A 27,490-nucleotide genomic window follows, 5' to 3' on the forward strand; every position below is an offset into this window, starting at 1 on the left:
GCTTGTAATTTGTTACTTTCAGTTTTGAGAAATGGGCCCCTTTTCACTATGGCCATAGGTATACTAGGGTAGTTTAGCCGGTTTACCGGCCACCTCTGGTTGTCGGCCACTTCGTATTAAAATTGAAATAACTTGTCAAATTTACTGTATTTATTGAAAAAAGTTAGGTAATCAGATAAATTGAGTTGTCTTTGACATATCCTAAAGTTGTTTGCTTGATGACGTTTTTATTGGCTCGTCAAAGGCTCAAAGCAATTTGGACAGTGTGGATATTGCTCAAATTGTAAAAAAAAATTTTGATTGAACATTTTTTTCGAGGTGGGTAAAATATTATTTCCGTGAGTATTAGGATATTATTAAGGGATAATGTGCTTCGTGGATAAGTTGAATTAATAATATTTTTATTTTAATGTCCACATTATTTGATATAAGTCAATAAAATTAGGTGGTCGGGTAACTAAATGCAATTTCACATTAATATTTAGTTGTCGGCTACCCGGCCGAGAACGGGCTGGAGACACGTCATGTTTAATCGATTAATTTGGTCGTTAAATGAAAGCTAAAAGAAAAAAGAATCCAAAATACGACTTAAGTCTATCATCATCTTTCTTATATTTAGCAGTCGGCCGCATGTTTATTAACAAAAACTTGGTTAAAATGTGCTTTAATTTTTCTTGCATTTGGCGACCGAGAACGGGATTATAAAAAGTTAGTTTTCGGCCTAGGCATCGTATGTAAAATTTATTAAGTTCCCGAATCTTGAAATAAAATAAATTCTGTCTGGCTCCAGATCAAAGTATTGATTTTATGGCCTGTATGTTATTATTTACATTGATTTTACTATAGATCCATCCTGTTTAATATGAAATTGGCATTTTTTTGTGTACCTCCCCCGTCTCCTAACTTATACGATGTTACAAAAATTTTTTTTAGTATATCGTAACATCCATAAGAGTTTCCTTTAACGTTCCTTATTATATTACTTGTAATGCATTATAACATTGAATTTGTATTGTTTTATTCAAAATAAATCTTATTACTTGTGATTTAAGACTCATTTTAAAACGTTAATAACAGTGGCCGACAACTAGATTAACAAGCGGCCGAGAACCGAACAAAGTGGCCGACAACGGGCTAAATAGGTACTTTTTCATATTTTTAATTATATAAACAAAACGTTGTTACTTATTAACTCATTTTAATACATAAATGGCAAGTGTAGTATATTTTAAATCTAAAAATCTGCAAATGACAAAGATTTGTTGAATACATTGTTCAGAAAATCTATTTGAATTCGAAGTTTTGCTAAACTGGCCGACAACCGGCTAAACCACCCTATATGTCTCTGTAAATTACACAGTAAATACTTACGCGAACAAGACTTGGGCTCGTCGCTTTTGTCTCCACAGTCGTCCTCTCCGTTACAATACTTGTCCAGCGATATACACTGTCCCGTATCACACAGGAGCTCGCTCAGCCTGCACGGATTCTGCGCGTTTCTAGGAAACTTCACCCTTTTCACAGGCACTACCATAATGTCGGAAATTGTGTCTAAACTGTCCTCATTCACAAATTCCTCGTTCAAGTCTTGAGGACTGCACAGTTTTAATGATAATAGCACTAAGATGAATAGGAAGGTTCTGTTATTGAATACGTCTTGGAAATTCTTTAGGCGACACATCTTTGGCTCCTTCTCATCCAGGCCCTGTGTTTGTCACAACATTTTTCTGCCCAGTTTGAGTTTCATGTTGATACCTGAAACAAAAAAAGTACAATTAGGTACCTATTTTTGACTTATCTACTTTAAGTATTATATTTAAATACTTTTTTAATTGAAAATAATCTGTGTTGAGATATTGCAGCATGGTTTAAAACATGGTTAAATCACGTTTAGCCGCTATTGATGATATGTTTGGAATCTTTTGGAGATCCTTCGTCAGAGATGAGTGTTCAAGATTGCTGCTACATTCCGTGCACACAGTCATATCATCAATACCGATACGATGAACGTAAATGAAGCATGTTTATCAAATTTTTACCAAAATATTTTCATATTCGTAATTGAAGTACGTATATCTATCAACGCACATTTACACGTAGTCCATTTAAAATAATTGAGTTTACATTGAATAGTACTATTTAAATAATTTCTCCAATAATTCAATTCGACAATCACGAGCATGTTAATAAGTTATTTTCGTACCGCGCGCAGGTAATTAAATGTCTATAATTCTGAGTAATTAAACCAATTTGATCAATAAGCGTATTATTCGAAGTACCTACTCACTATTATTAGGACTGGAACTAATTTTAACTTCGACGTTAAAACATTAATGTCACTACTGTACAATTTTTTTTAATAATGTTCAATTGAATAATTATACTATACAAGGTACAAAAGTAATTTAAAGCATCCTTGGCCCAATTTTGATTTTATTTATCGTATGGCAAGTTTATCTTACATGCAAATCACAACTTAAATTAGTATTGATATTTACTCTATTTTGATTGAAGGTTTGTAATAATTCCTACAGCTTTCTCGGTCAAAATACGGCTGCCCATAATGTATCTGTGGGTAGGAATCTTCAGGCATATTAAATTTAAGGGGACTTAAAAGTTAAAAAAATTGTCACACGCAACTGCTTTTAAAAATTTGCAATACCTAATGAAATGATTTACAATATTGACTTATTGAGCGACTAGTTTTTATAGATAATCAAATTGTAAGACATGCTGGACAATTCTGCGACATGTTTGAAAATTGTACCAATTTGTTAAAATATTTTACACGTAAAAAAAATTCAGTTTGCCACTTTTTACAAGCGGGCACCCAAAGTAATATTTTCCTTTGTTTTTATTCCACTGACATGATACAAAATATGTTTAATTTTAAAAATGTACCTGTTATGAACAAGTACCAATCAAAACTTACAACTTACACACAGCCGGTACATATATTTACACAGATCGTGTACCTATTCGCATAAATAATTATAAACGCTAGGTACAAATTTCATATACATATTTATGTAAGGTACAGCGGGGCAAATCTCGACTGGGGGCCAATTGTAACTAATCCATTTTTTCCATTATTATACTACGATGTTGAGTTCTACATGTATTCACTGAACACGCCTACCATATATAATCGGTGAACACTCTATTTAACAATGCAAACATTATAAAACATGGAAAAAATGACCAGTTACATTTGCCCCCCAGTCGAGATTTGCCACGCTGTACCTTTACAGTATCAACCAACACAGAGCCACTCACTACCCGACATAAAACTGCCAACTGAAAACGAAAAAGAAAATCAAACACCAAACGGCGAACCGTGTACCATACGACATGTGGACAACCGTAGCCTTCGACCTTTTTAAGTAGGGCGATACATTCAGCACTTTACCCGAGTGTGGCCATAAATGTGGCGTTCGTAACGAAAAGGTATATTGACGCTTAAAAGCTTTGTACTCAAAATCATAATTCAAATTCAAAAAGTCACCAAATGTGTAATGGCATATTAAAATTTTATACAACACTTGTGATTGGAATTTTTATGATACGATAATGAACAATTTTTTTTAATGTGTAAAAAGTAAAAAAGGAAACATTTAAATCTATTTTGAAATAACATCCTTCTATAAATATAAATTACGAGATATTTTGTTACTTATCTGTAGTTTAAACCTTAATATTAGACTAGTAATTGTTTGTGTTTTATTTTTATAAATGTACCTACGTATACTTGTCCACAGACTATCGAAAGGCAAAGGCGTGGAGTGAGCTCGCCCAGAAGATGCCTGTTCACTCTTGATTTGAAGTTATACTTAATGAAATTCGGCTATTTTTGGTCGTTTTTTTTTTTATAATTTAATGGTGGGTTCTAGTATAATAGTTTATTCGTATAAAGATTATTTGGCTTACTTTTCTATCTTCCCCGCATCTCGGTCTATTGCCGCGAATCGTGCCACCATCTGCATAACTTGCCGGCCGTCTAAAGTATATCTATCGATATATATATATCGATCACGCTGACAAAGTGCAAAAATCGATAAGGTATGCGTTAAAGTGCTACCTTCAGTTTACGAACGGCACATAATACCCACACCTGATACGCTGGATTGCGCCTAGATAAAGAAATTTAATATCGTATTTGCAGCGTACTCTGATTTATGGGTGTAAGCCGGTGCTGCACTTAGTTTGATTTAAGAGTGAAATAGGATCATATACTTAACGTTTAGGGGCGAATGGGAACACGATTTATAGTTATGTTAGGGTGCTTATGGGTTCACATTTCTATTGTTTTGAGGTTAAACTTGTGTTGGTTTAGTAAGTTTATTGAATCGTTTTGTATCTTTATTCGCGATTAGTTTGTTTTTTCATGCTTTCAATATCTAAGTATATCATTTTGTTTTAGAATTCGGATAACAACACAAAGCTAGCAATATTTCCACCGTAAGAAGCTTGCAAGGACTTATGAATATGATATGAGTATGTTTGAATACATATTTCCATAAATATACATAATATATTTTTCTTTATACTAGATATTACGTATTAAGCGACATTACCCGAATACACGTTATACTAATTTGATGGCTATACCTAGATATTTTTCTGGCACGAACGTAAAGGTGTAAGTGCTTGACAAATTAAAAACATCGATAATCCTTTTATCGATAAAATAGCCTTACATAAGGTTAATAATTACCCCTAATAACCTCTAAAATCTTGAATAATAGTGTAAGAACTTATATGTTAACAGTAAACTATTAAAATATGGTTCGTTTTATTGTTATTGTCCATTTATTTTCAAACATATGACATTTGTATAAAACATTAAGGTTATATACCCCTGAAATCAAGTCTATATTCCCTAACGGGGTAGGCACAGCACATGAAACTACTCAAGATCCAGTACCACGGCAATAATTAATGACATAATTATAACCATTAATGACATATTATAATGTAAGTTATCGATGAACTAAATATCGGAAGGAAGTCACTAGTGTCACTTCGTTCGTGCTAGAAAAATATCTAGGTATAGCCATCTAATTAGTATAACGTGTATTCGGGTAATGTCGCTTAATACGTAATATCTAGTAGAAAAGAACTATAGGTCAATTCCAACTTACGATGATAATATATTATTAGGACACCTAAGGCATTTCATTCATATCGTGCATTTCGCTCGAAATTGTCCGTAGCCTGCGCGAGAATTACGATGACTGAATGACATCTTTTGTATATCGTTTAACATCGGTGTATTGAGTTCGCCTATTATTCGACACCAATACATTTTTAGGGTTCCGTAGTCAACTAGGAACCCTTATAGTTTCGCCATGTCTGTCTGTCCGTCCGTCCGTCCATCCGCGGATAATCTCAGTAACCGTTAGCACTAGAAGGCTGAAATTTAGTACCAATATGTGTATCGATCACGCCGACAAAGTGCCAAAATAAAAAGTGGAAAAAAATGTTTTATTAGGGTACCCCCCTACACGTAAAGTAGGGGGTGATTTTTTTTTTTCATTTCAACCACAACGTGTGATGTATAGGTATTGTTAAATAGATATTTAAAATGAATAGGGGTTTACAAAAAACATTTTTTGATAATGCTCATATTTTCGGAAATAATCGCTCCTAAAGTAAAAAAAAATGTGTCCCCCCCCTTCTAACTTTTGAACCATAACTTTAAAAAATATGAAAAAAATCACAAAAGTAGATCTTTATAAAAACTTTCTAGTAAAATTATTTTGAACTTAATAGGTTGAACAGTTTTTGAAAAAAAAAATACGGGAAACTACGGAACCCTACACTGAGCGTGGCCCGACACGCTCTTGGCTTTTTTAATAAAAAACTACCACGAGACACTAACATATTAAACATTTAAAATCGGGTCACTTACGTGAAATGCTCCTCGTTACGGAGCGAAACATGTCGAGCGATTTTCGACATTTTAACGTGAGTGACCCGATTTGTTTAATATGCCAATACATTATGTTGCTAAGAGATTACATGACACATTAAGTAGGCACACAAATCGCACACAGTGTTTGTTTGTTATATAATCCACGTGTAATTAGCCTATTATAATAATAGCAGGCACCCAATTAATTACGAGCTCAAACAGCCGTCCAAAACGGAAATTAGAGGGCCACAGAGCGGCAAACACTCCTGTAATGTTCGCGTATGTAGCGTAGTCAGCTAATTTGAAAGTTATTTGTAGACCGAAAATTCAAAAGAAAAAACTAAAAAAATTGAAGAAATTTTTTCATGCATAATAAATACCTATAGGATACTTTTTATAACTGTAGTTTCAAAAAAGAAGAAAAAATAGAGCACAAATTTTAAACCAAGTGCGGAGAATCCTTATGCGGAGATACCAAAAGGACAACACCAGCCTTGGGCAATTCCATTGAAAAGGATTTGTGTGATCTGCAAGCTGACAACTAGAGGGAGATCGCACAGGACCGTGACCACTGGTGTAAACTCTTGTCATAGGCCAAGAATAAATTGTGCGTCGTTGCTCCAATAATTAGGTATTAATATAGGTTGCTCGTGTGGTGACGGGTTAAGAATTTCACCACCCCCTTTCTTCCCGTGGGTGTCGTAGAAGGTGACTGTGGGACGGATATGGGTTAAATTGTGGCGTAGGCGAGAGGCTGGCAACCTGTCACTGCAATGTCGCAGTTTCGTTTTCATTCAACCCCTTATTTGCCAAGAGTGGCACTGAAACCTGAGTAGTTTCATGTGCTCTGCCTACCCCTTCATGGGACACAGGCGTGATTGTATGTATGTATGTATGTAATCTAGGTTTATTTCTCAGTTCAATATAACCCAGCTACCTTCAAATCAAGGGCGACACCTTGGTGAGCTCGCTCCTTCGTAAGCCACGTTTTCCTCGCCTAGTCTGTGGCCATGAGTAAGTCCAATTTTTATAACAATAAGAAAAGTTGATTTTCTAAAATACTTCAGTTGTAAGAAAAAAAAAATCATTTAGTGAAAGTTTTTCATAACTTCACGTTACAAGGACTTGAATTATCTACAAAGTTTGATAAACTTAATTCTATATTAGTATTCTAGCTTATACCATACATCAAATTAGTTTTGCCTCCAATTATTATTAACCGTTGCAGCAATTATAGCCAACATTTCGGAAGTCACCGCAACTGCGACAGCAACATGCAAATGACCGTAAAAGCGAATTTGTGTTACCAAATGCAAAGCGCTCACAAAGGGTTGAAATTTGCAATTCTATTTTATAAGCGACGCAGATAATACGTTGAAACGTGAAACCGACGTTCACGTGAAACGCTCGAACTCTAGTGGTTTCGGTCAATATGTTTTCCGGCGTAATTCATGGTTATTGAAAAGTTTTCATATTAATCCGGTTCAAACGCTAGGATGATAACTGGTGAAATATGGTCGAAGTTGCTCGTTATCGTAACCACGTATAATCAATTTTGGAGTATTTTGTTGGTGTTCAATTTGATTATCAGTAATTAGGTTTAATATCTGGGCGAACGAGCTTCGCTCGGTTCTGTTTCGTATCCTTGACCTGTGTCGCCATCTATGTAGTTCAAAAATAAATAGTAGGTACCTACATCGAGCGAAAGAATTCTCAGTCTTAACAACACAACTACTCTACACGAGATGGCGCGCGTTTCGCCACAAAAGCTCAAATAGTGTATTTTTCTATTCGTGTTAGCCTTGACCTGTGTCGCCATCTAGTCTTTGCAATAAATAGTACTTACATCGACCGAAAGAATTCTGTCTTAACAGTACAAGTACTGCACACGAGATGGCACGCGAAGAAAAACACATGAAAACTCGAAAATTCGCGTTTTCCGGGACCTAAGGATAAGTTAGATCAATTTTTCACCCCCGAAAACCCCCACATAACAAATTTCAGCGAAATCGTTAGAGTGGTTTCCGAGATCGTCGGTATATAAAAATAAATAAATAAATAGATAAATAAATAAATAAATAAATAAATAAATAAATAAATAAATAAATAAATAAATAAATAAATAAATAAATAAATAAATAAATAAATAAATAAATAAATAAATTAATAAATATACAAGAATTGCTCATTTAAAAGTATAAGATTTTTATTCCATTATCCTCAAAACGTTTTACACAATACTAGTCTGATTTCCGTTACCTGAAAATTTTATAATGATATATGTACATATGTTCTATTTGGGACGCAAAAATAGAAAATAATTCAGTATAGATTTACAAACCCGGCAACGTTTTTTATGGTTTGTCTACATATAACGCCAATTTTAACATTCTAGAATCCTTCCACCACTAACACGATTTTATATCCTGAAAGGCATAATAAGGTATAGGAATTTCTCAGAAAGCACCAGAGTTGTTTATTGGTTTGCGTAGGTTTATAGAACTCGAATAAAATAATTATAAGTAATGAGGATTTCAACGTCATCTCAAAGGTTGTTATTCTAACTGAAACGACCTTAACGCCCAAGCAAATGACTACCAAGAAAAATCCTAAAAACAAATTGCTAATTAGCAAAAATCTCATTTGTACAAATCAGTTCGTGTTGGATAACACGAAATTCCAACTACTGCATTAGCAATCCTAAAGCCCTCCAGGAAACAAGGTAATCTGGGGGACAGTGACAAATTAATGAGTAAATAAGCGTTGATAATGATCAGGACGAAAAAAGCCACAGGACACCCTACTGCAACTCTGACGTGACAAATGACGGGGCGGGAAAAAAATGAACCATTTTAAATTGCCGTTCTTTGCCTCCACTGGGTGATTGTTATAGCTCACTTATACACTGCTGCTGGTCGACCTATATTACCATGACTATTTTTAATGGATTTTACACAAAAATAGTGGGAATTCGTTTAAAGGCATACTTAGACTTAGTTTCGCACCCATTATCTACCCGAAAAAAAAAAGATTTTTATAAGAAAACGAATTAAGTAATTTTTGTGTTGTCCAAGTCAGCCAAACATACATTTTATGTACTTTTTCTTAATTAAAAAACTATACAAATACTTATTTTTGATGACTTTATGTTGATGATTTTATGTATCGTTTTTTGTAATTTTATGCCATGTAAATGTTAATTACAAATTTTGTAATTTTATGCCATGCCACTCAACACCCATGTCACTTCTTCACTAGTTCATGGGTCTTAGCCTGAAAGTGTTTGGAATATCAGCGAGGTTTTATTTAGTACAATATGTTGAGCTGCGACGGAAGCAATTTAGGTACGAGTTATCTGAGCTGATTTCATTCGGTATTCTATTTATAATAAAATATTAGTCCGTATGAAGAATTTCACCACTCCCTTTTCCATCTCTATCTATCTATCTTTAGCAGCCTTTAAAACGCCCGGCTTCGGACATAGGCCTCCTCTCCATTCCTCCGCGCCTGTCTGTCCATTGCCATCCGCATCCAGTTATCGCCAGCTAGTTGGCAGATGTCACCTCTCCATCTAAAGGGCGGCTTGCCATGACCGCGGGTGTTAGCGGGCTTCCACACCATAGTTCGTCTCGCCCAGCGCCTATGGTCCATCTTGGCAATGTGCCCATCTCCACTTTCTATACACTTTTTCATAGGAGCCCTAAATAGACTGTGAGATATTGGTTCACATGTGGTGCTGGCGAGGGGCTACCAACATTTTACTTCACAATTTTGTTTGCTTTTCAACCCCTTTAGACAGCTAAGAGTGATTAACACTTAAGCAGTTTCATTGAGTGAGATTATGTTATGTGTGTGTATAAATTAAAATTCTTTCACCGATAGCATGGTCGCGCGATAAACTATAAAACATCAGGCCGTCTCTGTCGCGCTTACAAATAGTGCAAAAGGGACGTCCTGATGTTATATCATTTATCGCGAGACTATGCTTGCCTAGTTGGAAAGTGCAAGCCATAACGGGTTGAGTGGAGGAGGCCTTTGCCCAGCAGTGGGACACTAAGCAGGTTAGAAAAAAAAATGTAAACTTGCGTTATTCTATTTAAACTTACCAAGTTTCTCGTAAGTAATAGCTTTTGGCGTGCCCTCAGCCTCATTTTTTCAGGTAACTGGTTTTGTAAGAGGCATTCACTAGCGGATACGCCTAAAAGCCGGTTTTATGAATGAATAGCCTTGGTTTGACCTGAATCTTTGCTGGCGGAAACTTCTAATTAGGCCGCAGATATAGCGAAGATTATTCTAGTTTTAATTGGGACTACTATTTGTATACCTATTGTTATAAAAAAAGAGTCCGCGAGACTTCAGGTGACCCTAGGGCTGGCTCATTCCTTGGCCAAAAAATTGACATTTAGCGAGGGAATGTAGCCAGCCTCATAGGCACTCTTCCATAGGGGACGGACTTGGTGGGACCTTAGGTAGTTATTTTATTTATTTCGTTAGTTTTAGTTTTGAGATATATTAATTTTATTTTAGTTAATCAATTTGTTACATGTTTATTATATTATACCTTAGTTTATGTGATTGTTATATTATATCTAATTATCATAAATGTTTTTTTTACTATTTTGACACTTTTATAAATCTGCTATTTGTTTCTAGTAAATGAATGGTTCGAGGACGCGCATACAATATATTTACAGCAATAAAAGCCGCTTTTGTGTGTTTTTATTGTACAATGAAATTTTGGAACAATGAATTCAGTCGACAGATATCATAGGTATCGCAATATAAAAATAATTCTCTAAGAACAAATTAAATTACTTTCATAGAAAATATTTTAACTTGTTATTTTTAAGTAGTAACACTACTATTATGTTCTAAACATTAAATAAATGTCATATACAAAGAAAAAGTGACCAAAGCCTCCAGTGCTCCGAGCTGGAATCGAACCAGCGTACTCCGCTTACCGGGCGAATGCCAGAACCACTCGGCTATCGGTCCACGAAAGCAAGGGTCGAAATTTCTAAGTATATGACATTTCCGAAGGCTCGTGGCGCCCTCTGGCCATCCCTGAGGTAGAACAGTATGGTTCGACCTCCTAGCCGAATCAACTCAGGTGATTACAAGCTAGCGAAGAGAGATTCGGCTAGGAGGTCGAACCATACTGTTCTACCTCAGGGATGGCCAGAGGGCGCCACGAGCCTTCGGAAATGTCATATACTTAGAAATTTCGACCCTTGCTTTCGTGGACCGATAGCCGAGTGGTTCTGGCATTCGCCCGGTAAGCGGAGTACGCTGGTTCGATTCCAGCTCGGAGCACTGGAGGCTTTGGTCACTTTTTCTTTGTATATGACATTTATTTAATGTTTATAAAAATAATTACTTCAACCGTCCAAATGGAAGTCCATTCATATAGTCAACACGTAAACTGTACACACCTTCAGCTATACATAATACTAATTAGTTATTTTAAGTACCTAGTTATCAGATATTATACATTTTTAAGAAGGTACGTTACGGAAAACGGTACTCCGTACATTTTGGAAGCGTGCAGCCGACGGCTGAAACCAACAATAGAACCTTTTGACACTAATGAAATGTAAGCGGTACACCAAGTGAATGCTGCCTTTACCCTTCTGATGACTTACTACTTCTGATGGCGCTACAACTCTTTGTGGGTCTTGGCCTTCTCTATTTTTCTCTAGTTTTCGATACCAGTAGGTCTCGCACATGATTGCCGCGAGAGTATGTCGCCGCGTGATAGACTACCCGTCCTTATGTCATATATGCAATTAGTAGAACACGTGTGATCTATCTTGCGGCGACATACTTTCGCGGCAATCATGTGCTAGACCTACTGGCAACCCTTCTCCAGTATATTTCCCCGTTTTCCTAAGGTTCTCTTCCACAGAGGCAAGCCACCTTTTTTGTTGTGACGTCCACGTTGACATCATTTTAGGAGCCCTCAATCGGGCATTATTTCAAGGTGACTTGGACGCATGTATAGACAGCACCAATGTTATGAAATGGTTCCGTGGCGAACGAAATTGCAACTGACATTGTTGTAATAAACTAGAAAGGCGATAGAAAGAGAAAACACCGATACGCTTCGAAACGTGAACATCTGATCTACGCGTCATTTTTAAAAAGTATTAAAAGTTATATTATAAAATAACTAGTTTAAATAAAGGCACACTCACACTGAATAGGTTTAGTTGCATCAAAGTTCCCTGTAATTTCGTGCAATGCGCACATTTAACTTGCAGTGGCATGGTTTTGAATAATAAAGCTTGCAATCATAATTATTATTTAACGACTTCAAGTAGGAATAACGGTACATAATGAATAGTTAAATTTGAGGCAATTTCTACTTAACTAGTTTCAAAATGAACGTAAGTCAGCAAATAAAAATGAAATAATATGTGTAATGACTATTAAAACATTAGGGAAATAATTATTATACTTTTTCGAAGTTTAAAAGGTTGATTAGATAACTTACTTACATACAGTTTTAATGAAAGTAAATTAAAAAAACGAATTGTAATACGTAGTTGTAAACAAACATTATAGTAATTTTACAAAAAGATTATACATACATACAATCACGCCTGTTTCCCAGAGGGGTAGGCAGAGATCACGGATTTCCATTTACTACGATCCTGACAAACCACTTTCGCTTCACACACTTTCATAACGTTTCTCATACACGCTCGTCGGTTTCGAGTACTTCTGACCTGGCCTTTTTGCAATATTTCCCCGATTTGGTCGAGAAAAGTTCGCTTAAGATAAAGATTATCTTGCCGTAAAACATGCGAATACAAATACAAAGCTGGATAGATACAATAGCTGGATAAATACAAAGCTGGATAGATACAATAGACCGACCAATCTCCGCCATTTGCCAAATGAACCTCACTTTAAAGTCCCAAAAACAAACAACGTATATGGCAATAGAGTCTGGACTTCATATCTACCAACTTCACTAAACAGCTTTCCTAATCAAGTAGTAAAAGATATAGATAAGAAGCCTATTCAAATAAAACATATCATAAAAAAATTTATGCTAAAAAATATCAATGAAGAAGCACTGATATAGATTAATTATAATAATTACTATAATATAGTATGTATTACCTAGTTACTACAATCTTAGATTTTAAAGATTACTACTAGGTTTAAGAAACTGTAATATTATTAATTTGAAATAAACAGTTTAAAGTTTAAAGTTTTTTTTTTTTTAAAAAATGAAAAAGTCTACACACGGCAAAAAGTGGTGCCAGTTTTCGGCGCTGTTATTTTTTTCTTCTGACAGGCCGATCGTGCAGCGAACTGAAAGTCAGTGAGCTTCTTAAGTCTTTTTTCTTAATAGTTCTTAATATATAATAGTACAAGTACAGAAGGCCCACTGCTTTGATGTTCACAAAATGCCGCCTTTTAAATACCTACAAAATTATAACAAAGAAACGAGCCGCACGTGCGCAGCGTCGGACGATAGGGTTGCCTATGGATTAAAACGAATTAAAACTCATAAAAATGTTATACTATTATATTCAAGTCTTAGATACTTTCTATGTATACATATATATATCCATACAGTATTTATATATTTTTGTTTAAGTCCCAACATCACAAGCACTAGCAAACTTTTCCGTGGGACTTAATCAATATTAGATCTGTGTAAGATTGTCCTATTATTCTATTCATGTCTATTTAACTAAACATTATTTGCCATTCACACGCGGACATCACATATGAACCTAAAAAAACTCACGACGTAAAGTAACAGTAGAAAGTGCGAACGTGCGTTCCGTGAGAACGCGCCCCACCCCTGATTAGGCCGCGAACTCGCGGCCGCCGGCATGTACTTGTAGCGCGGCAATAGAATCGCGGAGTGAGCCGCCCCTGTTGTCAGTTGAATATTGTAACAAGAAAAACAAATATTGTATTAAAATAAAACGACAAAATTGAGTCACGTTAAAAATAACTATTACGATGTTAGGTAGATACATATCTATACCTATACTTCTCAGCTTTTATCTGATAAAATCAGCTTAAGTACAGTACAGAGTACCTACAATTGCACCTCGGTTAAACACAGGTGGCCTGAGATGTTCAGTGGATTGATTAATTGCTTCTTAACCACGTTACACACGGTACAATTTCATGCACAATCTGGCTCTATTCGCAGACTGATTGGATGTATATCGTCACTACTTTAAAAAAATCTCGTATCTCACGCTGTTCCTCAAAGTTAAAACGCAGTAAGTCTATATGCATTCCATACATACTTACTACAATTTTCTTTTCATTGACAGACGAAGATGCGAGTTTTTTTTAAAGTAGTGACGATATGTAGGTTGCTGCCGACGAGGAGCAGGTTAAATCTAACTTAGGACCCATTTACGCGGTGTGTGAATTTGCATGCGATTTTAGGTACGTTACGGACTTGAAGACCACACCAAGCAAATACCGTAATATCATTAGATCTTATTAAACACACAAGTTTTTGCACTGCTGTGTAAAATTACACTTAGTGCGTTTTCACATTATCCGATCCGATATCGGATGTCGGACCGATATTCCATACATTACAGGCGCCATCTTGGATTTTTTCTATTGCGATCCTTCCGACATCCGATATCGGATCGGATAATGTGAAAACGGCCTTACACTGAATCATTACGACACCTGGCGGATATCTTTCGGAAATCGTACATTTTGCTTGTGCTGACTGGTAGCTGTAATTGGCGCGGGCAAAAAGCATGATTTATTTATTTATTCGTATGGCTTAATTTTTCAGTCGTTTATAAAGGTATTCTAAGGTTCTGGATCCATTGGATTACGTCATTATGTAGGGTGAACAAGTCCGCAGGGTTTCCACTGTATTTGCTGATAGGGCAGTGCTGAACGAAGTGCTCGATGTCCTGCGTGGGAGCCCCGCAACTGCACCCTGGAGATTATATCCATTCACATTTGTGCAGGAATGCTCGGGTACGGCCGTACATTCAGCACGATGACTGAATGAAATCTTTTGGACATTGTTCATGTCGATACACTACATATGAATTGGCCAGAAGGTCCGATGGCAGTCAGCCGTTTGTACATGGAAATTGTACATGTCTTTTCCAGTCTAGAAGAACGAAGTCTTATCGTATTATACACTGTAACTTTTCAGAGTGTGTTGAAATCTCCCGACCTCAACGATTATTTGTAAACATAAGTTTACCGCCCTTACCACGCCCACCAAACGCAAAGCTAAGCGTCAGCGGCCCTGTCATATGTCACGTCTAAACCTTCCTAACTGATAGTTCTTGTCTCACTAACCTGTCCAGGACATTAATTAATGTACCCGTATTTCAGTAGGAACACTACTTATTAATGCGAAACATTAGCCTGCTACCAGATGGGGCCGGGATTCCGGTTTATGCTAAGATATTCTAGAAATTATTTGTTTAAGGAAATATGTATACTTGATGGTTTTAAGTAAGAAGTTTTGTAAAATTTTGTTTTAAAAGATTGTTTATTACTAGTAGACACAAAACTTTTTAGGTACCGTAAAAACCCGAACTACAGGGTGATTCATGAGTCGTGAGCAGGAGTGAACAGGGTACTGGGGAGGGTCACACTGAGCAACTTTCATAATGGGGCAACACTAAATTGTGATATTTTTTTTTCTTAACTATGACTTAATTGATAGTTAATCATCAATTATTTAAGTCATAATTAGAACGTAATTGATAATTAGCTATCAATTAAGTACTTATCAATTAAGTCATAGTTAAGAAAAATAATCACAATTCAGTGTTGCCCCATTATGAAAGTTGCTCAGCGTGACCCTCCCCAGTACCCTGTTCACTCCTGCTCACGACTCATGAATCAACCTGTATAGTCCAATACTGCAACTATGGTATGGTCCACGATTTCAAAAAGAATTTAAGGATCATTACCAATTGGTCCTTTTCTTTGAGTCCCAGTATTTTTGTTTATTTATTTTATTAGTCAGCCTTAGATCTAAAAATTATATAATAAGAGCCACACCTTAACAAAATATTTACAGTTAATTTTGGACCATAGGGGGTTTTACGGTACCTACAAAAATATTATGTGTGCTTAAAACGCAGTAACATGTACTCTGTTTCAATCAAAATATTAAACATAGTCAACCACCACTGACCATCTCCAAATGTTGTAGTAGGTATATTATATCCCGCAAACATTCTTACGTTGAGGCATGTGGTAAAATATAAAAGTGTTTTTCTCGTTGCTCGACTAGGTCCCACTACGCGGTGCTCTTATTTCTAGCCAGTTTACCTCTCATGCACCTATAGAACCTATTATGCCCAAGTCTTCAACACATTACACAGGAAATCTAAGATCCGCCATAAAGTACGATCGCGCACCGACTTATATTATATTATATCTAACGGCAAGGACGATTATAAAGGACCAGCAGAGTCCATACTAAATACCGTACCCCGTTGGCAGCCGTAAATCTATGTCGCTAGATGTCACTAAGAGTGTCATTTGAATAAAAATGTTGTTTTTTTTTTAAATACGCACGCGGTAGTTCAACGGCATTACAAGTGATACAGTGAAAAGTATATAGATGACGCTAGGGGCCCGTGTCATGTTTCAGTCCCTGTTTACAACGCAAGCCATCGTTCTTATTTTGAATTATGACAATCATGCAAAAGAGTACCATACTGTCAAATTTTCTATCTCTTTCATCAGCGTGACGTCAATGATTAATAATATTACTTTCAATATATTTAAAATTTAAATTTTAATGAGGCCATTTCGAACGGTGTTTATGATAGATATCATGTTGACAATCAATCTCCTGACCGTCTCGCTCACACCAATATATTCCCCTATATTTGAACGAGTGCGACCGAAACAGTTGAGTATTATTGAAGATTTTTGAATGTCTAAAATCGTATTGGTAGTTGTCGAAAACCCGCTTTTTCCATAAAGTGTTGGCGCGACGTCAAGTGGGTGATAGGCGTACGAGCAAGTACGCGTTGGATGGTCGACTACTATGCGCGGCGGTTTTTACGCGTACTTACGGTGACACGCAATCGAAAAAGGTCGTCGAGCCATAAGTAGGCATACTTGCTCGTATCGTACGTCTATCACCCACTTCAGACTGCGTTTCGATCGACGTTTAGCGTCAATAATTATCAGCTTGGCTTCATGGCTTTACGAACCATAGCTCGGACCATCGAATATGAAACTTATAAACTTGTTTATACACAAGGGTATAGAAGTTTATAACCAGGTGCTCCATGACACCATTGCACCAATCTGTCGCCGGCACCACTACACTTCAACGGCCAAGTCACACAACATCCATACTAATATTATAAATGGGAAAGTGTGTGTGTCTGTTTGTTTGTCCATCTTTCACGGCAAAACGGAGCGACGTATTCACGTAATTTTTTAAGTGGAGATAGTTGACGGGATGGAAAGTGACATAGGCTACTTTTTGTCTCTTTTTATATCCCCCCACTTCCTTAGAATGGAGGATGGAAGTTTGTGGAGAGATTTTCGAATTTAACGCGAGCGAAGCCGCAGCAAAGGCTAGTTAACTATAATAATAAAGAAATCGCAGTAAGGAACTTTATGTAGATTTCATTACTTTTTAGAGATAAACAAGCAGTTCCATCGAGACGGCTATTTTTTACAGAATGTTTTTGGTGGGATATACCTACATAGGCATATATAACACTAACCAAGTATCTATTGTCTTAGTCCGTTTTCACATTATCCGATCCGATATCGGATGTCGGAAGGATTTAAATGGAAAAAATCCAAGATAGCGCCTGTAATGTATGTATGGGGTATCAGTCCTACATCCGATATCGGATCGGATAATGTGAAAACGCATAGTCTCATTAATTATTACTTATTATGTCAGAGTTTCACTAATTATTTATTTTTATTCTTTTATTATCTCAGTTTAGGTTTATACGAGTACCAAACGAGTAGTATAAGAGTAGAAAATATATTACCAAAACAATACAATCTATCAATTATTTATTATAAAAACGTAATCCAAAGTGCCACACCTAGTCGGCCAGTGCATGGCCTACGCTGCCGATGGTTAGGGTGCTCGGAGTGACATACAAGAAACGCTGAACTATCCGCGTTCTGTCCAAGACGAAGCCTGACCGACGAAGCTAGCAAGTCTCTCTACATGTTAGCTGAAATACTGTCAAACCGTTCACTGTGATTACTCAGATTATTATAAGCATAGCTGGGCACCGTTAATCAAATAGTTAACTTCGTTAATCGCTAATCCGTTACTAAAAAAGTTAACTTCGTTAATCGTTAAAGCGATACATTTCGACAAATTTAACGTAAGTTAAAGTTAATCGTTAATCCGTTAACACGTGAAAAAAAAAGAACTTTGCTGTAAATATTTAGTTGTATCAGTATCCACTATAACGTATTATATTTCTGTAAAAGGCCGAAGTACAGCTAGCCTATTGAACTCTAGGCTGCCCGTGGAAGGCAGTGCTCGCCTGAGCTACTGCCAAGAGCTGTGTCAGGAGAGATGCTGGCGGTGACGGGACTGTTGTGGCACTTTGGGCGGTAGAGGCTAGGGAAGCGAATGTGGTCGTAAATTAGGGCTCGAATTTGCTGCCCTATCGCTACAACAGTCGCCATGGTAAAGCTTAGGATTCACCGAATCAACGTTAGTAAAAGCAAATCCACGTGAAAAATACTTTTTTAGGTAATATTTCGGGCTTTTAGCGATAGACATCGGTAAAACCTAGGATTTACCGGCAAATCATAGGATTTGCCGTACTTCGGGCTTTTATAGTAGCGTTCAGAACGTGTTTTTTGCAGCGCAGATGGCGCCTGTGCCCTACTAGATTAACGATTAACGGTCTCGGAGAAATTTAACGGAAGTTAACGAGTCCGTTAACATTTTTTTAAGTTAACTTAAAAGTTAATCCGTTAATCGAAATGTTAACTTCGTTAATTAACGATTAACGGATTAACGATTTAATGCCCAGCTATGATTATAAGCAAAATGATCTTCGAATGAACTTTCTGGACAATTGAGATGCACGGGCACAGTCGAAACCAGCTCGCCCCTTCAGCCGTGTCCCGTTGAAAATCGGAAAGATTCTTTTCCTTAGCACATTTAATGTTTACAAATTGGATTCGCCTTCTGTCACCTAAACTGGTAAATTTATGTATGAGGTCATTGGTCATACAATTATTAATTTATACAGTTATTAATTCTGTATCTCTACTCGCATTGCTGCTGCGATTCTAAAATATTTAATATCCATATTATGAATATTCAATAAATCATACAATGACATTTGTGATGTGACATGGATGTCACATCTGTTGGCACAATGATTGCGTTTTGTTGAACGTATTTGAGCTCAACATATAGGTTTTTTATCACTAAGTATATTATATTAATGAACAACGAAACGGATGTGACATTTTCCTAGTCCACCAACGTCATCTAGTCATTTTATTTGGCAATAATTAGACAACATGCGAACAAACTTAGCCAGTGAAGCAATCACAACTACGTCGAGGCCGACCAAAAAATATAATTTGTAAAAATTGTGTTTTGAGCCAATATTTTGATATTAAAATAAAGTTTTTTGATAGTTATTCATAGTATAATATAAAAACAAGTAAAAATATGGGTGAAAATATGTTTTTTTCCACTCCCGGGTTACGAAACAACGCCATCTAGTTTTAAAGCAAAAACTAAGCTTTTTTCAGGGGTACGCTTTTTTGTATGGGCTATATCAGTCTAGTATTAAATGGTCCTTGCTAACGGTAATACAAAAGATAATCTTAAAAATATTGAATAAGCTTTACTTATTGAGTAGATGCATAGTGTGGATTTTAGAATGCACAGTACACAGTAGTTCGGATCATCCCAGATTTGCATCAACTATATAAACAATCTGGTTTTAAAAATCGAACCACATTTAGCCATATTTGGCTAACCTGGAGAGATTTGGGTCAACGCAATCCAACGTTAACCCAAAAAATTATCCCGGGGAGAAAATTTGGTTTAAAAGGAGTGTACCGATAAATAACTGATAATGTTTTGCTAATTTAAAAACTGAAATGATGATCGCACATCGCACGTATCTTGCAGAACACATTATTAAAATAAATTAGATATTTTTAAATTTTGAATCCTATTTGGTAAGGTATTTAGTTGTATTTGTGAGATCGAAACGCCTGAGAATATAGGAAATAGCAAATAACTAAATAACTTGATGCAAAAAAAAAGCTTAGTTCAGTGTACTTTGGAATCAGCCCGAGTATTTTAATTATGTAGTAGAAAGATTACCTAAATCGATTATTTAACTGTTTTTTTTTTTAACTGTTTAAACTGTTTATTTCTATAAATAGTTACAAATAACATGAAAACATTGTTTTTTCTTAACTACTAATCTTAACTAATAAAGATTTTTTGAGTTAAGGAGTCCTATCTTTTATGGCTAAGTAATTATACTAATGATTGCATGCATTTTTACATATTTATTGTAGCAAAGTTGCGTTGAAGCAAAGTGTCCAAAGTGCCTAAAATAAGGAGGGAGAAAAGGTGGGTGGACTGTGTGAGAGATGATATCAAACGAATGCAATTGAATGACGAGATAACATTCGATAGAGAGATATGGAAGGAAAAAACATGCTGCGCACCATCACTAAAAAAAAACCGTTACTGGGATCAAAGCAAGCAAATCAAGATGATAAATATTCCATATCAGTTTTAAGACGTTCACTCAAATACAAAATCTATATAATTAATGACCCTTCAAGCTCTTAAAACTTTATTTTAATCTGCCCAAAGCGCAATCGGCCCCGCCACATGATCCAAATTACTCGGATGACGGGTAAAAATAGATGGACATTTCTCTTCGGCAAAGTTTCCTTGCCAAGTTTAGAGTTAACCGAGTCCTGATATATTAAAAAGAAAGACTTTGAAAGGAAAGTATAGACTGCAGTTACTCGGCCGGAGTATTTACGTGGCTTCTCAGAAAAATATACCTTTTCAGTTGCTCTTGAAGTTATTACTTTAGCTTTGGAAAAGTTTTTGCAAGCATGTACTTTTATTGGCATAAAAATTACAAATAAGTATTTAGTGTTTACTGTGGCCAATCCTTCAGTAAAATGTTTTTGGGCGCGTAGACAAGACAAAGTGAAAATTATTCATGATCCGTACCAAATCGTAGATAAATTAGTAAGACGAAGACAGATTTCATCTTAGCGTATCTTTTTGGTCATCGGAGGTGTAGGTCAAAATTGTAAAAATAGTCACGTAAAGAATGCGGATAGTTGTAATCTTGTCTAATCACGTAGATCATTTTCTAATATACCTATTTATAACTATTCCCAAAGCATTCATTTTGTTCTCAATTGTCATTGTCACATTTCGATCTTGTAACAAAACATAAGTGGTACTAACTAAGACTATTTCCTTTCTATTAAACAAATCCACTTATTCAGGGCAAGTTTACCAACGAAAGAAAAAATGTGATAAGGACAGGCTCATCAAAAAGTTGTTACAACTTTTTGATGAGCTCCGTCAGCTCCGAATGTTGCGGGAAGTAAGTGGCCCGTAAATAATTTCCCAGAATTATGGATTACCGAAGACCGTTTCATCAATGCCTGTTTAATACATCGCCTTTCTGACAGTTCTCGGGAAAAACAACTTTATCAATATGAATATTAGGCGGGTTTCATTATGCTTATTTTCTGCTTAGCGTAGTTGATTATCTTTGCGCAGTAATGAGATTAATGTTAATATCTAATGGAGCGTACATTTCGACGTAGCAAGCGAGACATGAATAATTTGAACATTGGCATAATATGTACTAGAATATAGTTAGGTACGCAGTAATGTACTACGAGTATGTTCAGCGTTTTATGACATAGTAAATCACACTTGAATAACTACAATTAGGTACAAAAGGAGCATCAAGGGACTACATTTGTATGAAGAGACAGTAAGTACACTTTTTTTTTAATTATGTGTATCGAGGTGACAAACAACTTATTATTCATAAACGCTTTATAAATTTGCACAAAGTTACAAAAATTAACTCGCTGTCAGTTTTATGACGACAATCAAGCATGAAATCTGTCTAAAAATTTACTTTTTTCACATTCTTAATGTAGATTATCGCTTAAAGTTTATGTAAGTAATTAACACAATAACAATATTTTTATTGAAATTTCATTTTTAATTATCGTCACAAAACTGACAGTGAGTTAATTTTTGTTAACAACTTTCGCTAATTGGGGGGTCTCAAATTCTGAAAATGCCCTTATACCAGCTGTACAAAAGCATTTATATAATTTAGCGGAAAGCCCCAGATAACGTGAGATCACATTATCCTGACCTATAACGATATCGGAACCGGATAATGTTCTGTGTGCGTGTGTCTGAATTTATCTTCTTGATCACATGTAATTCTGTTAACGCACGACTTGCTCAATATGGGGTCAAGATTCTGTTCATAAATACTAAAATTTTATTATGGGTGAATTTTGTATATGTTGTGTTGTGAGTAAAATATAATTTTCCTAAATAATACTTTTTTATAATTTTCTCTTTAACGACTAAGTCAAAAAACACATATTTTTTGGAAGTTTAACATGACAACATACATACATAAACTCATGTCTGTATTTCCGAAACAAAAGATCACCTAAAACTGACCAAGTCACTCTTTGCAATTACAAGGGGTTGAAATATCACGAAATTGTGATATTGTAACGACAGGTTGCTAGAGGTATAACCAATCGCCCATTATACGAGTATCACAATTGAACAACTTATTTATTGCATAAATGAATAAAACAAATAAAAACTTATTAAAACTACTTAAAACTAAATACCTAACCTACTTATAAATAAAAAAAAAACCGGCCAAGTGCGAGTTGGACTCGCCCACCGAGGGTTCCGTACAAACTTTCAAAGTTTCAATGGTTAAAATAATCATACTACTTATTTATACTCATATTCATTTATTCATATTTGTAACGCCATTTTACACGTCAAGATTTGATTTAAAAAAATAATATTTATACAGCAATAATACTTAGAGAATAAATAGACAGAAGATTGAAATTACAAAAAGTTAGGCAATATTCACATAAAAAATGCACAAAAATATTTTTCTAATTAGGTAATAAAAAAATTGTCATTAGTGTAGAACGGGTGCTCGACCAGCCAATTTTTTAAGCGATAGGTACTTAAAGTTCGACACACTAGGCGCTTCAACCACATATTGCGGCAATTTATTATAGACGGCAGGGTCCATCACATGTGTTAATTTGACCGTAAATTGGATTTCGCCAATTTACGGTCGATACCTACTAACTTTCCGGCATTTCGAATGTTGTACTTGGAACACATGTTATTAGTTTTGTCACAGAATATATTATGTATAATAGTATTAATAGTACAAGTACGGAAGGCTCCTTTGATGTTCACAAAATGACGCCATTCTAAATTCTTACCTACATTAACAAACGGACCGCACGCGAGCAGCCAACATTGAATTTTTCCCCTCACTAGCTCGGAAACACGTGTTTTGTCCTTCAATACCAGCGGGTAAAAACGCATTTTACCCACTAGTGAGTGGGTAAAGTAATTTGACCTTGAATAAATTCAAATGAACTGCTTTAAAATTGATAAAAGTAGGTGAATCTAGTAATAAAGATCATTTACCACCTGTGGAACTACTGGAAGCAGTGATAAACGCATTTCTTGCGTTGTAGTTTCCTCGCTACAGTGAGGGGAAAAGTTTTGTGTTACACTCGGGTGCAAATGTATTTTACTTCTCGTGTGTTAAAAAACTCGCAAGTTCAGGATTCTATAAATAACTCGCAAATTCATGATTCTTCAAATAACTATTATACAAATAACTATTATTGCGCCGCGCGAAGGTCGTCGCCAATGAATGGGCCGCGAACTCGCGGCCGCTGACATGTACTTGTAGCGCGGCGATAGAATCGCGGAGTGAGCCGCCCCTGGTTTTGTATGCTGCCAAGTTCTCTCTTACATAAATGGCTACCTGCATGATAACTATTGCAGGCAGTGTAATGAGTGTAAAGCTAGGAACATACTAGGCGGACGTCCGTCGTAAATCGGTCGCGACCGCGACCGAACAGTGTGCACGGAACGAAGCATCCAGCGAGCCAGATTTCGAACGGACGTCCATGCGCTCAAGGCCACGTCCACGTCCGTCGACCGATAGTTTGCACGGTTAAGTGTATATTCATTGTCCAGATCCCCGTCCGCGGTCGATTTACGACGGACGTCCGCGTAGTGTGTTCCTAGCTTAAGGATTCTTATTTTTTAAAGAGTTCTTTGGCCGGAGTTTCTACTGTCTACAGGTACCTGAGCAACGATCACGACAGCTCGTTTCTGAAAGCGAAAGACCCTCTCCCATTCAGGACAACATCCCCAGACCAGACCTCCGCAACGTACTGTATTAATGAATGGACAGTGGCGAAATAGCATGTGCGGGCTACTTCTGGAGCCACAGACTTTGCAACTCGACCTAAGGCAAAGCACGCACTGCCCCGACTACCACACGGTTTATCTACTTGCTGGTCCCAGTTTAAGCCCTGATCAATCTTTAAACCTAGGAAAGTAGTCGTGGATGCCTGTTCAAGTATTTTCCCATTAATTATGAACTATCAACGGCGTGGTCATGCGACCCGAAAGATTAAAATGCACAAAGTGTAATTAAAATGTTGGCAGCCTGTATCGCAACTGGAGGACCTACGGAAGTAATTAGGACAATAGATCCTTCCTCCTTCCTTCCTCCTCCTTCCTTCGGTCCTTTGAGTCGTCGGCACCCAGGCCCCTTCTAAGTACAGGTTTGTACAAGTTTCTAATGAGTCGACTCGGCAACGCACATGTGCCACTCCTTGAGTGGCAGGCGTCCATATGTAACAGTGACCGCATTCCATCAGGCGGACCGTATGCATGTTTGCCACCTACGTGGTACAAAAAAATCTCGACGAATTCACCTTAAACATTAAAAACTAAATCAAAATCGATTGATTCGTTCGGGAGCTATGATGCCAGACAGACATGTCAAGCGTCAAACCTATTATTATTATAACACTCCGTCGTTTTTGCGTTGGTGGTTAAAAACAAGAAACCTCCTTCAAAACTATAATAAAACACAACTTTCTATGAAAATCGGTAAAGTGCGAGTCGGATTTCGACATTTCCATACAAAAAGGTCATAAGCGCCTGACGACATGTGATAGCAATGTACACTAGATTTGTACTTTAAAGATTTTGCGTATATTTTGGAAACTATAAGAGATAGAGCAAATAGACTTCAGATTTTGGTTGTCGGTGGCACAATTTTTTTGTTTTCGTATATATACACCATTTTTTGGACCTATTACGGCAATATTATGGTCAGTGCAGTTCTAAACAGTCTTAAGCGCCTCTTTTTTAGTACGAACTTAAGTCATTTTGGCAAATGATTAAAATTTTTAACAATTTCTAAACAGAAATGATTTTCTTTCTACCTGTCCATAGCGCTCACAAAATTTCAAAACATTTAGTAAGTACTTGCAGCGGCAGTGAGTGAAAATCTCAATTTGAGTTTTTTTCTCTTAAGTCCGACTTACGCTTGACTGTAGATTTCTAATAGGTTTTCCTGTAATCTACAGGTGGGCTATCTCGTGTATTTTTTTGAAAATTTTACGCTAAGTAGTTTCGGAGATAAGGGGGGGGAATGGTAATTTTTCTTAAATAACTTCTAAATTACCAAAATAAAAACTATAAAAAAATATATTTGAAATGCTTATAAAATGCTCTTTCATTTGATATGTATCACAATATAGTTCTAATAACTTTGATTTTTAATTTTCAATTTTACCCCCAAAAGTGCCCCTTATGATTAAATTTCGTTTAATTTCATTTGATTATATTGCATGTCCGTCTTTGGGCCACAGGTTTACATACGTGTGCCAAATTTCAAGTAAATCGGTCCAGTAGTTTCGGAGAAATCGGCTGTGACAGAGGGACAGACAGACACGCGAGTGATCCTATAAGGATCCGTTTTTCCTCTTTGAGGTACGGAACCCTAAAAATTGGCCTAAATCGCCGTCAATGGGCAAGGTACCCAGAAGGCTGGCAGCATTTCCACGCTGTATAGCGATACTTATACGTTGCGCGAAATACTGGCCAGCCCTCTGGTCGCCTGAGGTCTCTATCAGGCGAGACGACAAATCCTTATAAAAATGACGGGCACTGGGCCCCCATGGCCCCAAGGTCTCAACGCCAAACGCCGCAAATATGTAGCTGGTTCCTAGGGTGGCATATTTGCGGCGTTTGATGCTTTCGGCTGAGGATGCCGCAGCGCCAGCAGCAACGCTGGTGACCGGAACATGGGACGGCGCCAGTGTATCAACGCAAGTAGCGTCCCAAACTAGCGGCCGACCCATGCTCCAAGGCACCAGTGTCATACCGTCAGGCCTCTTGCCGTCGTCCTTAGCCAGGCCGGTGGGCTCCAGGACTGCTGGCACTTTCGCGCTGACAAGGGCCCGACGGATAACATCATTGATACTGGCGTGGCGCGGGATCCTTCCAGCGCTTCGGGCGCATGAGAGGCCATGGTGACCCAGTGTGTCCACCATGGTACCGCATTGACAGCGATGAGGCTGGTTTGTTGATGCCCCCAAACGCAAGCTAGCTGCTAGGCAAAAGGTGGTGTTATCCAGCAGAGTCCCAATGTTTGGTGATGGTAAAGCCTGTAGCCACAGACCCGACTCCCACTCCGCAGTCGCAAGGAGACGAGCTCGGTCTGTCGAACTAGTTGACGTATTTAAAAGGTTTTCCCGTACTAGTCGACAGAGCGGCTCGTCCCATTGCCTCTGCGAACAGAGATTGGCAGGCGGGTCCGTGTTTGGACAGGTTATGGACCAAACGTTCTTGGCCTCGGAGCAGTGTGCGGCTTCTATAGAACCAATTGAAGGTTCTAATATTTTACCTATAAGGCTTTGAGCACCATGCACCGAAGACAAGAACGCAGGTAGAGCAACACAAGAAATTTTGCGGATACCCAGGCCGCCAAACCTAATAGGAAGGCTAGCCTGGGTCCAAGTTCTGTCGTCAAAATGGATATTGAAGATGGAGGTGATTGTTTCAATGACTAACATATCTAATTTTGATACCAAAGTTGGGTAATTCCAAAGATGAGTTCCGCGGAGTATGTACGTAAATTTTGGGACGAACAATTGAACCCATATCCCACAGTCCACGTTTAATACACCCACGGGAGGAAAGAGGGTGGTGACTTTCTTAACACGTCACGCGGGACAACATAAAAAATAAAACAATTATATAATTATCTTTTTTGGTGTTCCGGATAAGGCAAAGACGTTTTGATACTTTAATGAAATATAGGGGATACACCGGGCGGAAGCTCTCCTTGGTCATGTCACGTCATCACCCGTCACCTTAGCGAAAGGACTATGACTATATTTGAGAGGTTATGCAATCTAAATGAGCCAGACTATTAGGTGAACGCGCAGGACTAGGTACTATAA

At 37.0% G+C, this 27,490-nt stretch overlaps 1 protein-coding gene across 2 annotated transcripts in view; it reads right to left on the reverse strand.

Annotated features, from left to right (window-relative positions):
• Nucleotides 1-27,490, reverse strand: part of LOC125230562 — a 107,472-nt gene that overhangs the window by 50,375 nt on the left and 29,607 nt on the right. For both annotated transcript variants that reach the window (XM_048135754.1, XM_048135753.1), the window contains exon 2: nt 1,372-1,755. In XM_048135754.1, coding sequence (XP_047991711.1) covers nt 1,372-1,681 — 310 coding nt within the window. In that variant the 5' untranslated portion in view covers nt 1,682-1,755. The remainder of the gene's footprint in view (nt 1-1,371; nt 1,756-27,490) is intronic.

The sequence above is a fragment of the Leguminivora glycinivorella genome, chromosome 10 (genome assembly GCF_023078275.1).
Source record: "Leguminivora glycinivorella isolate SPB_JAAS2020 chromosome 10, LegGlyc_1.1, whole genome shotgun sequence".
Lineage (NCBI taxonomy): Eukaryota > Metazoa > Arthropoda > Insecta > Lepidoptera > Tortricidae > Leguminivora > Leguminivora glycinivorella.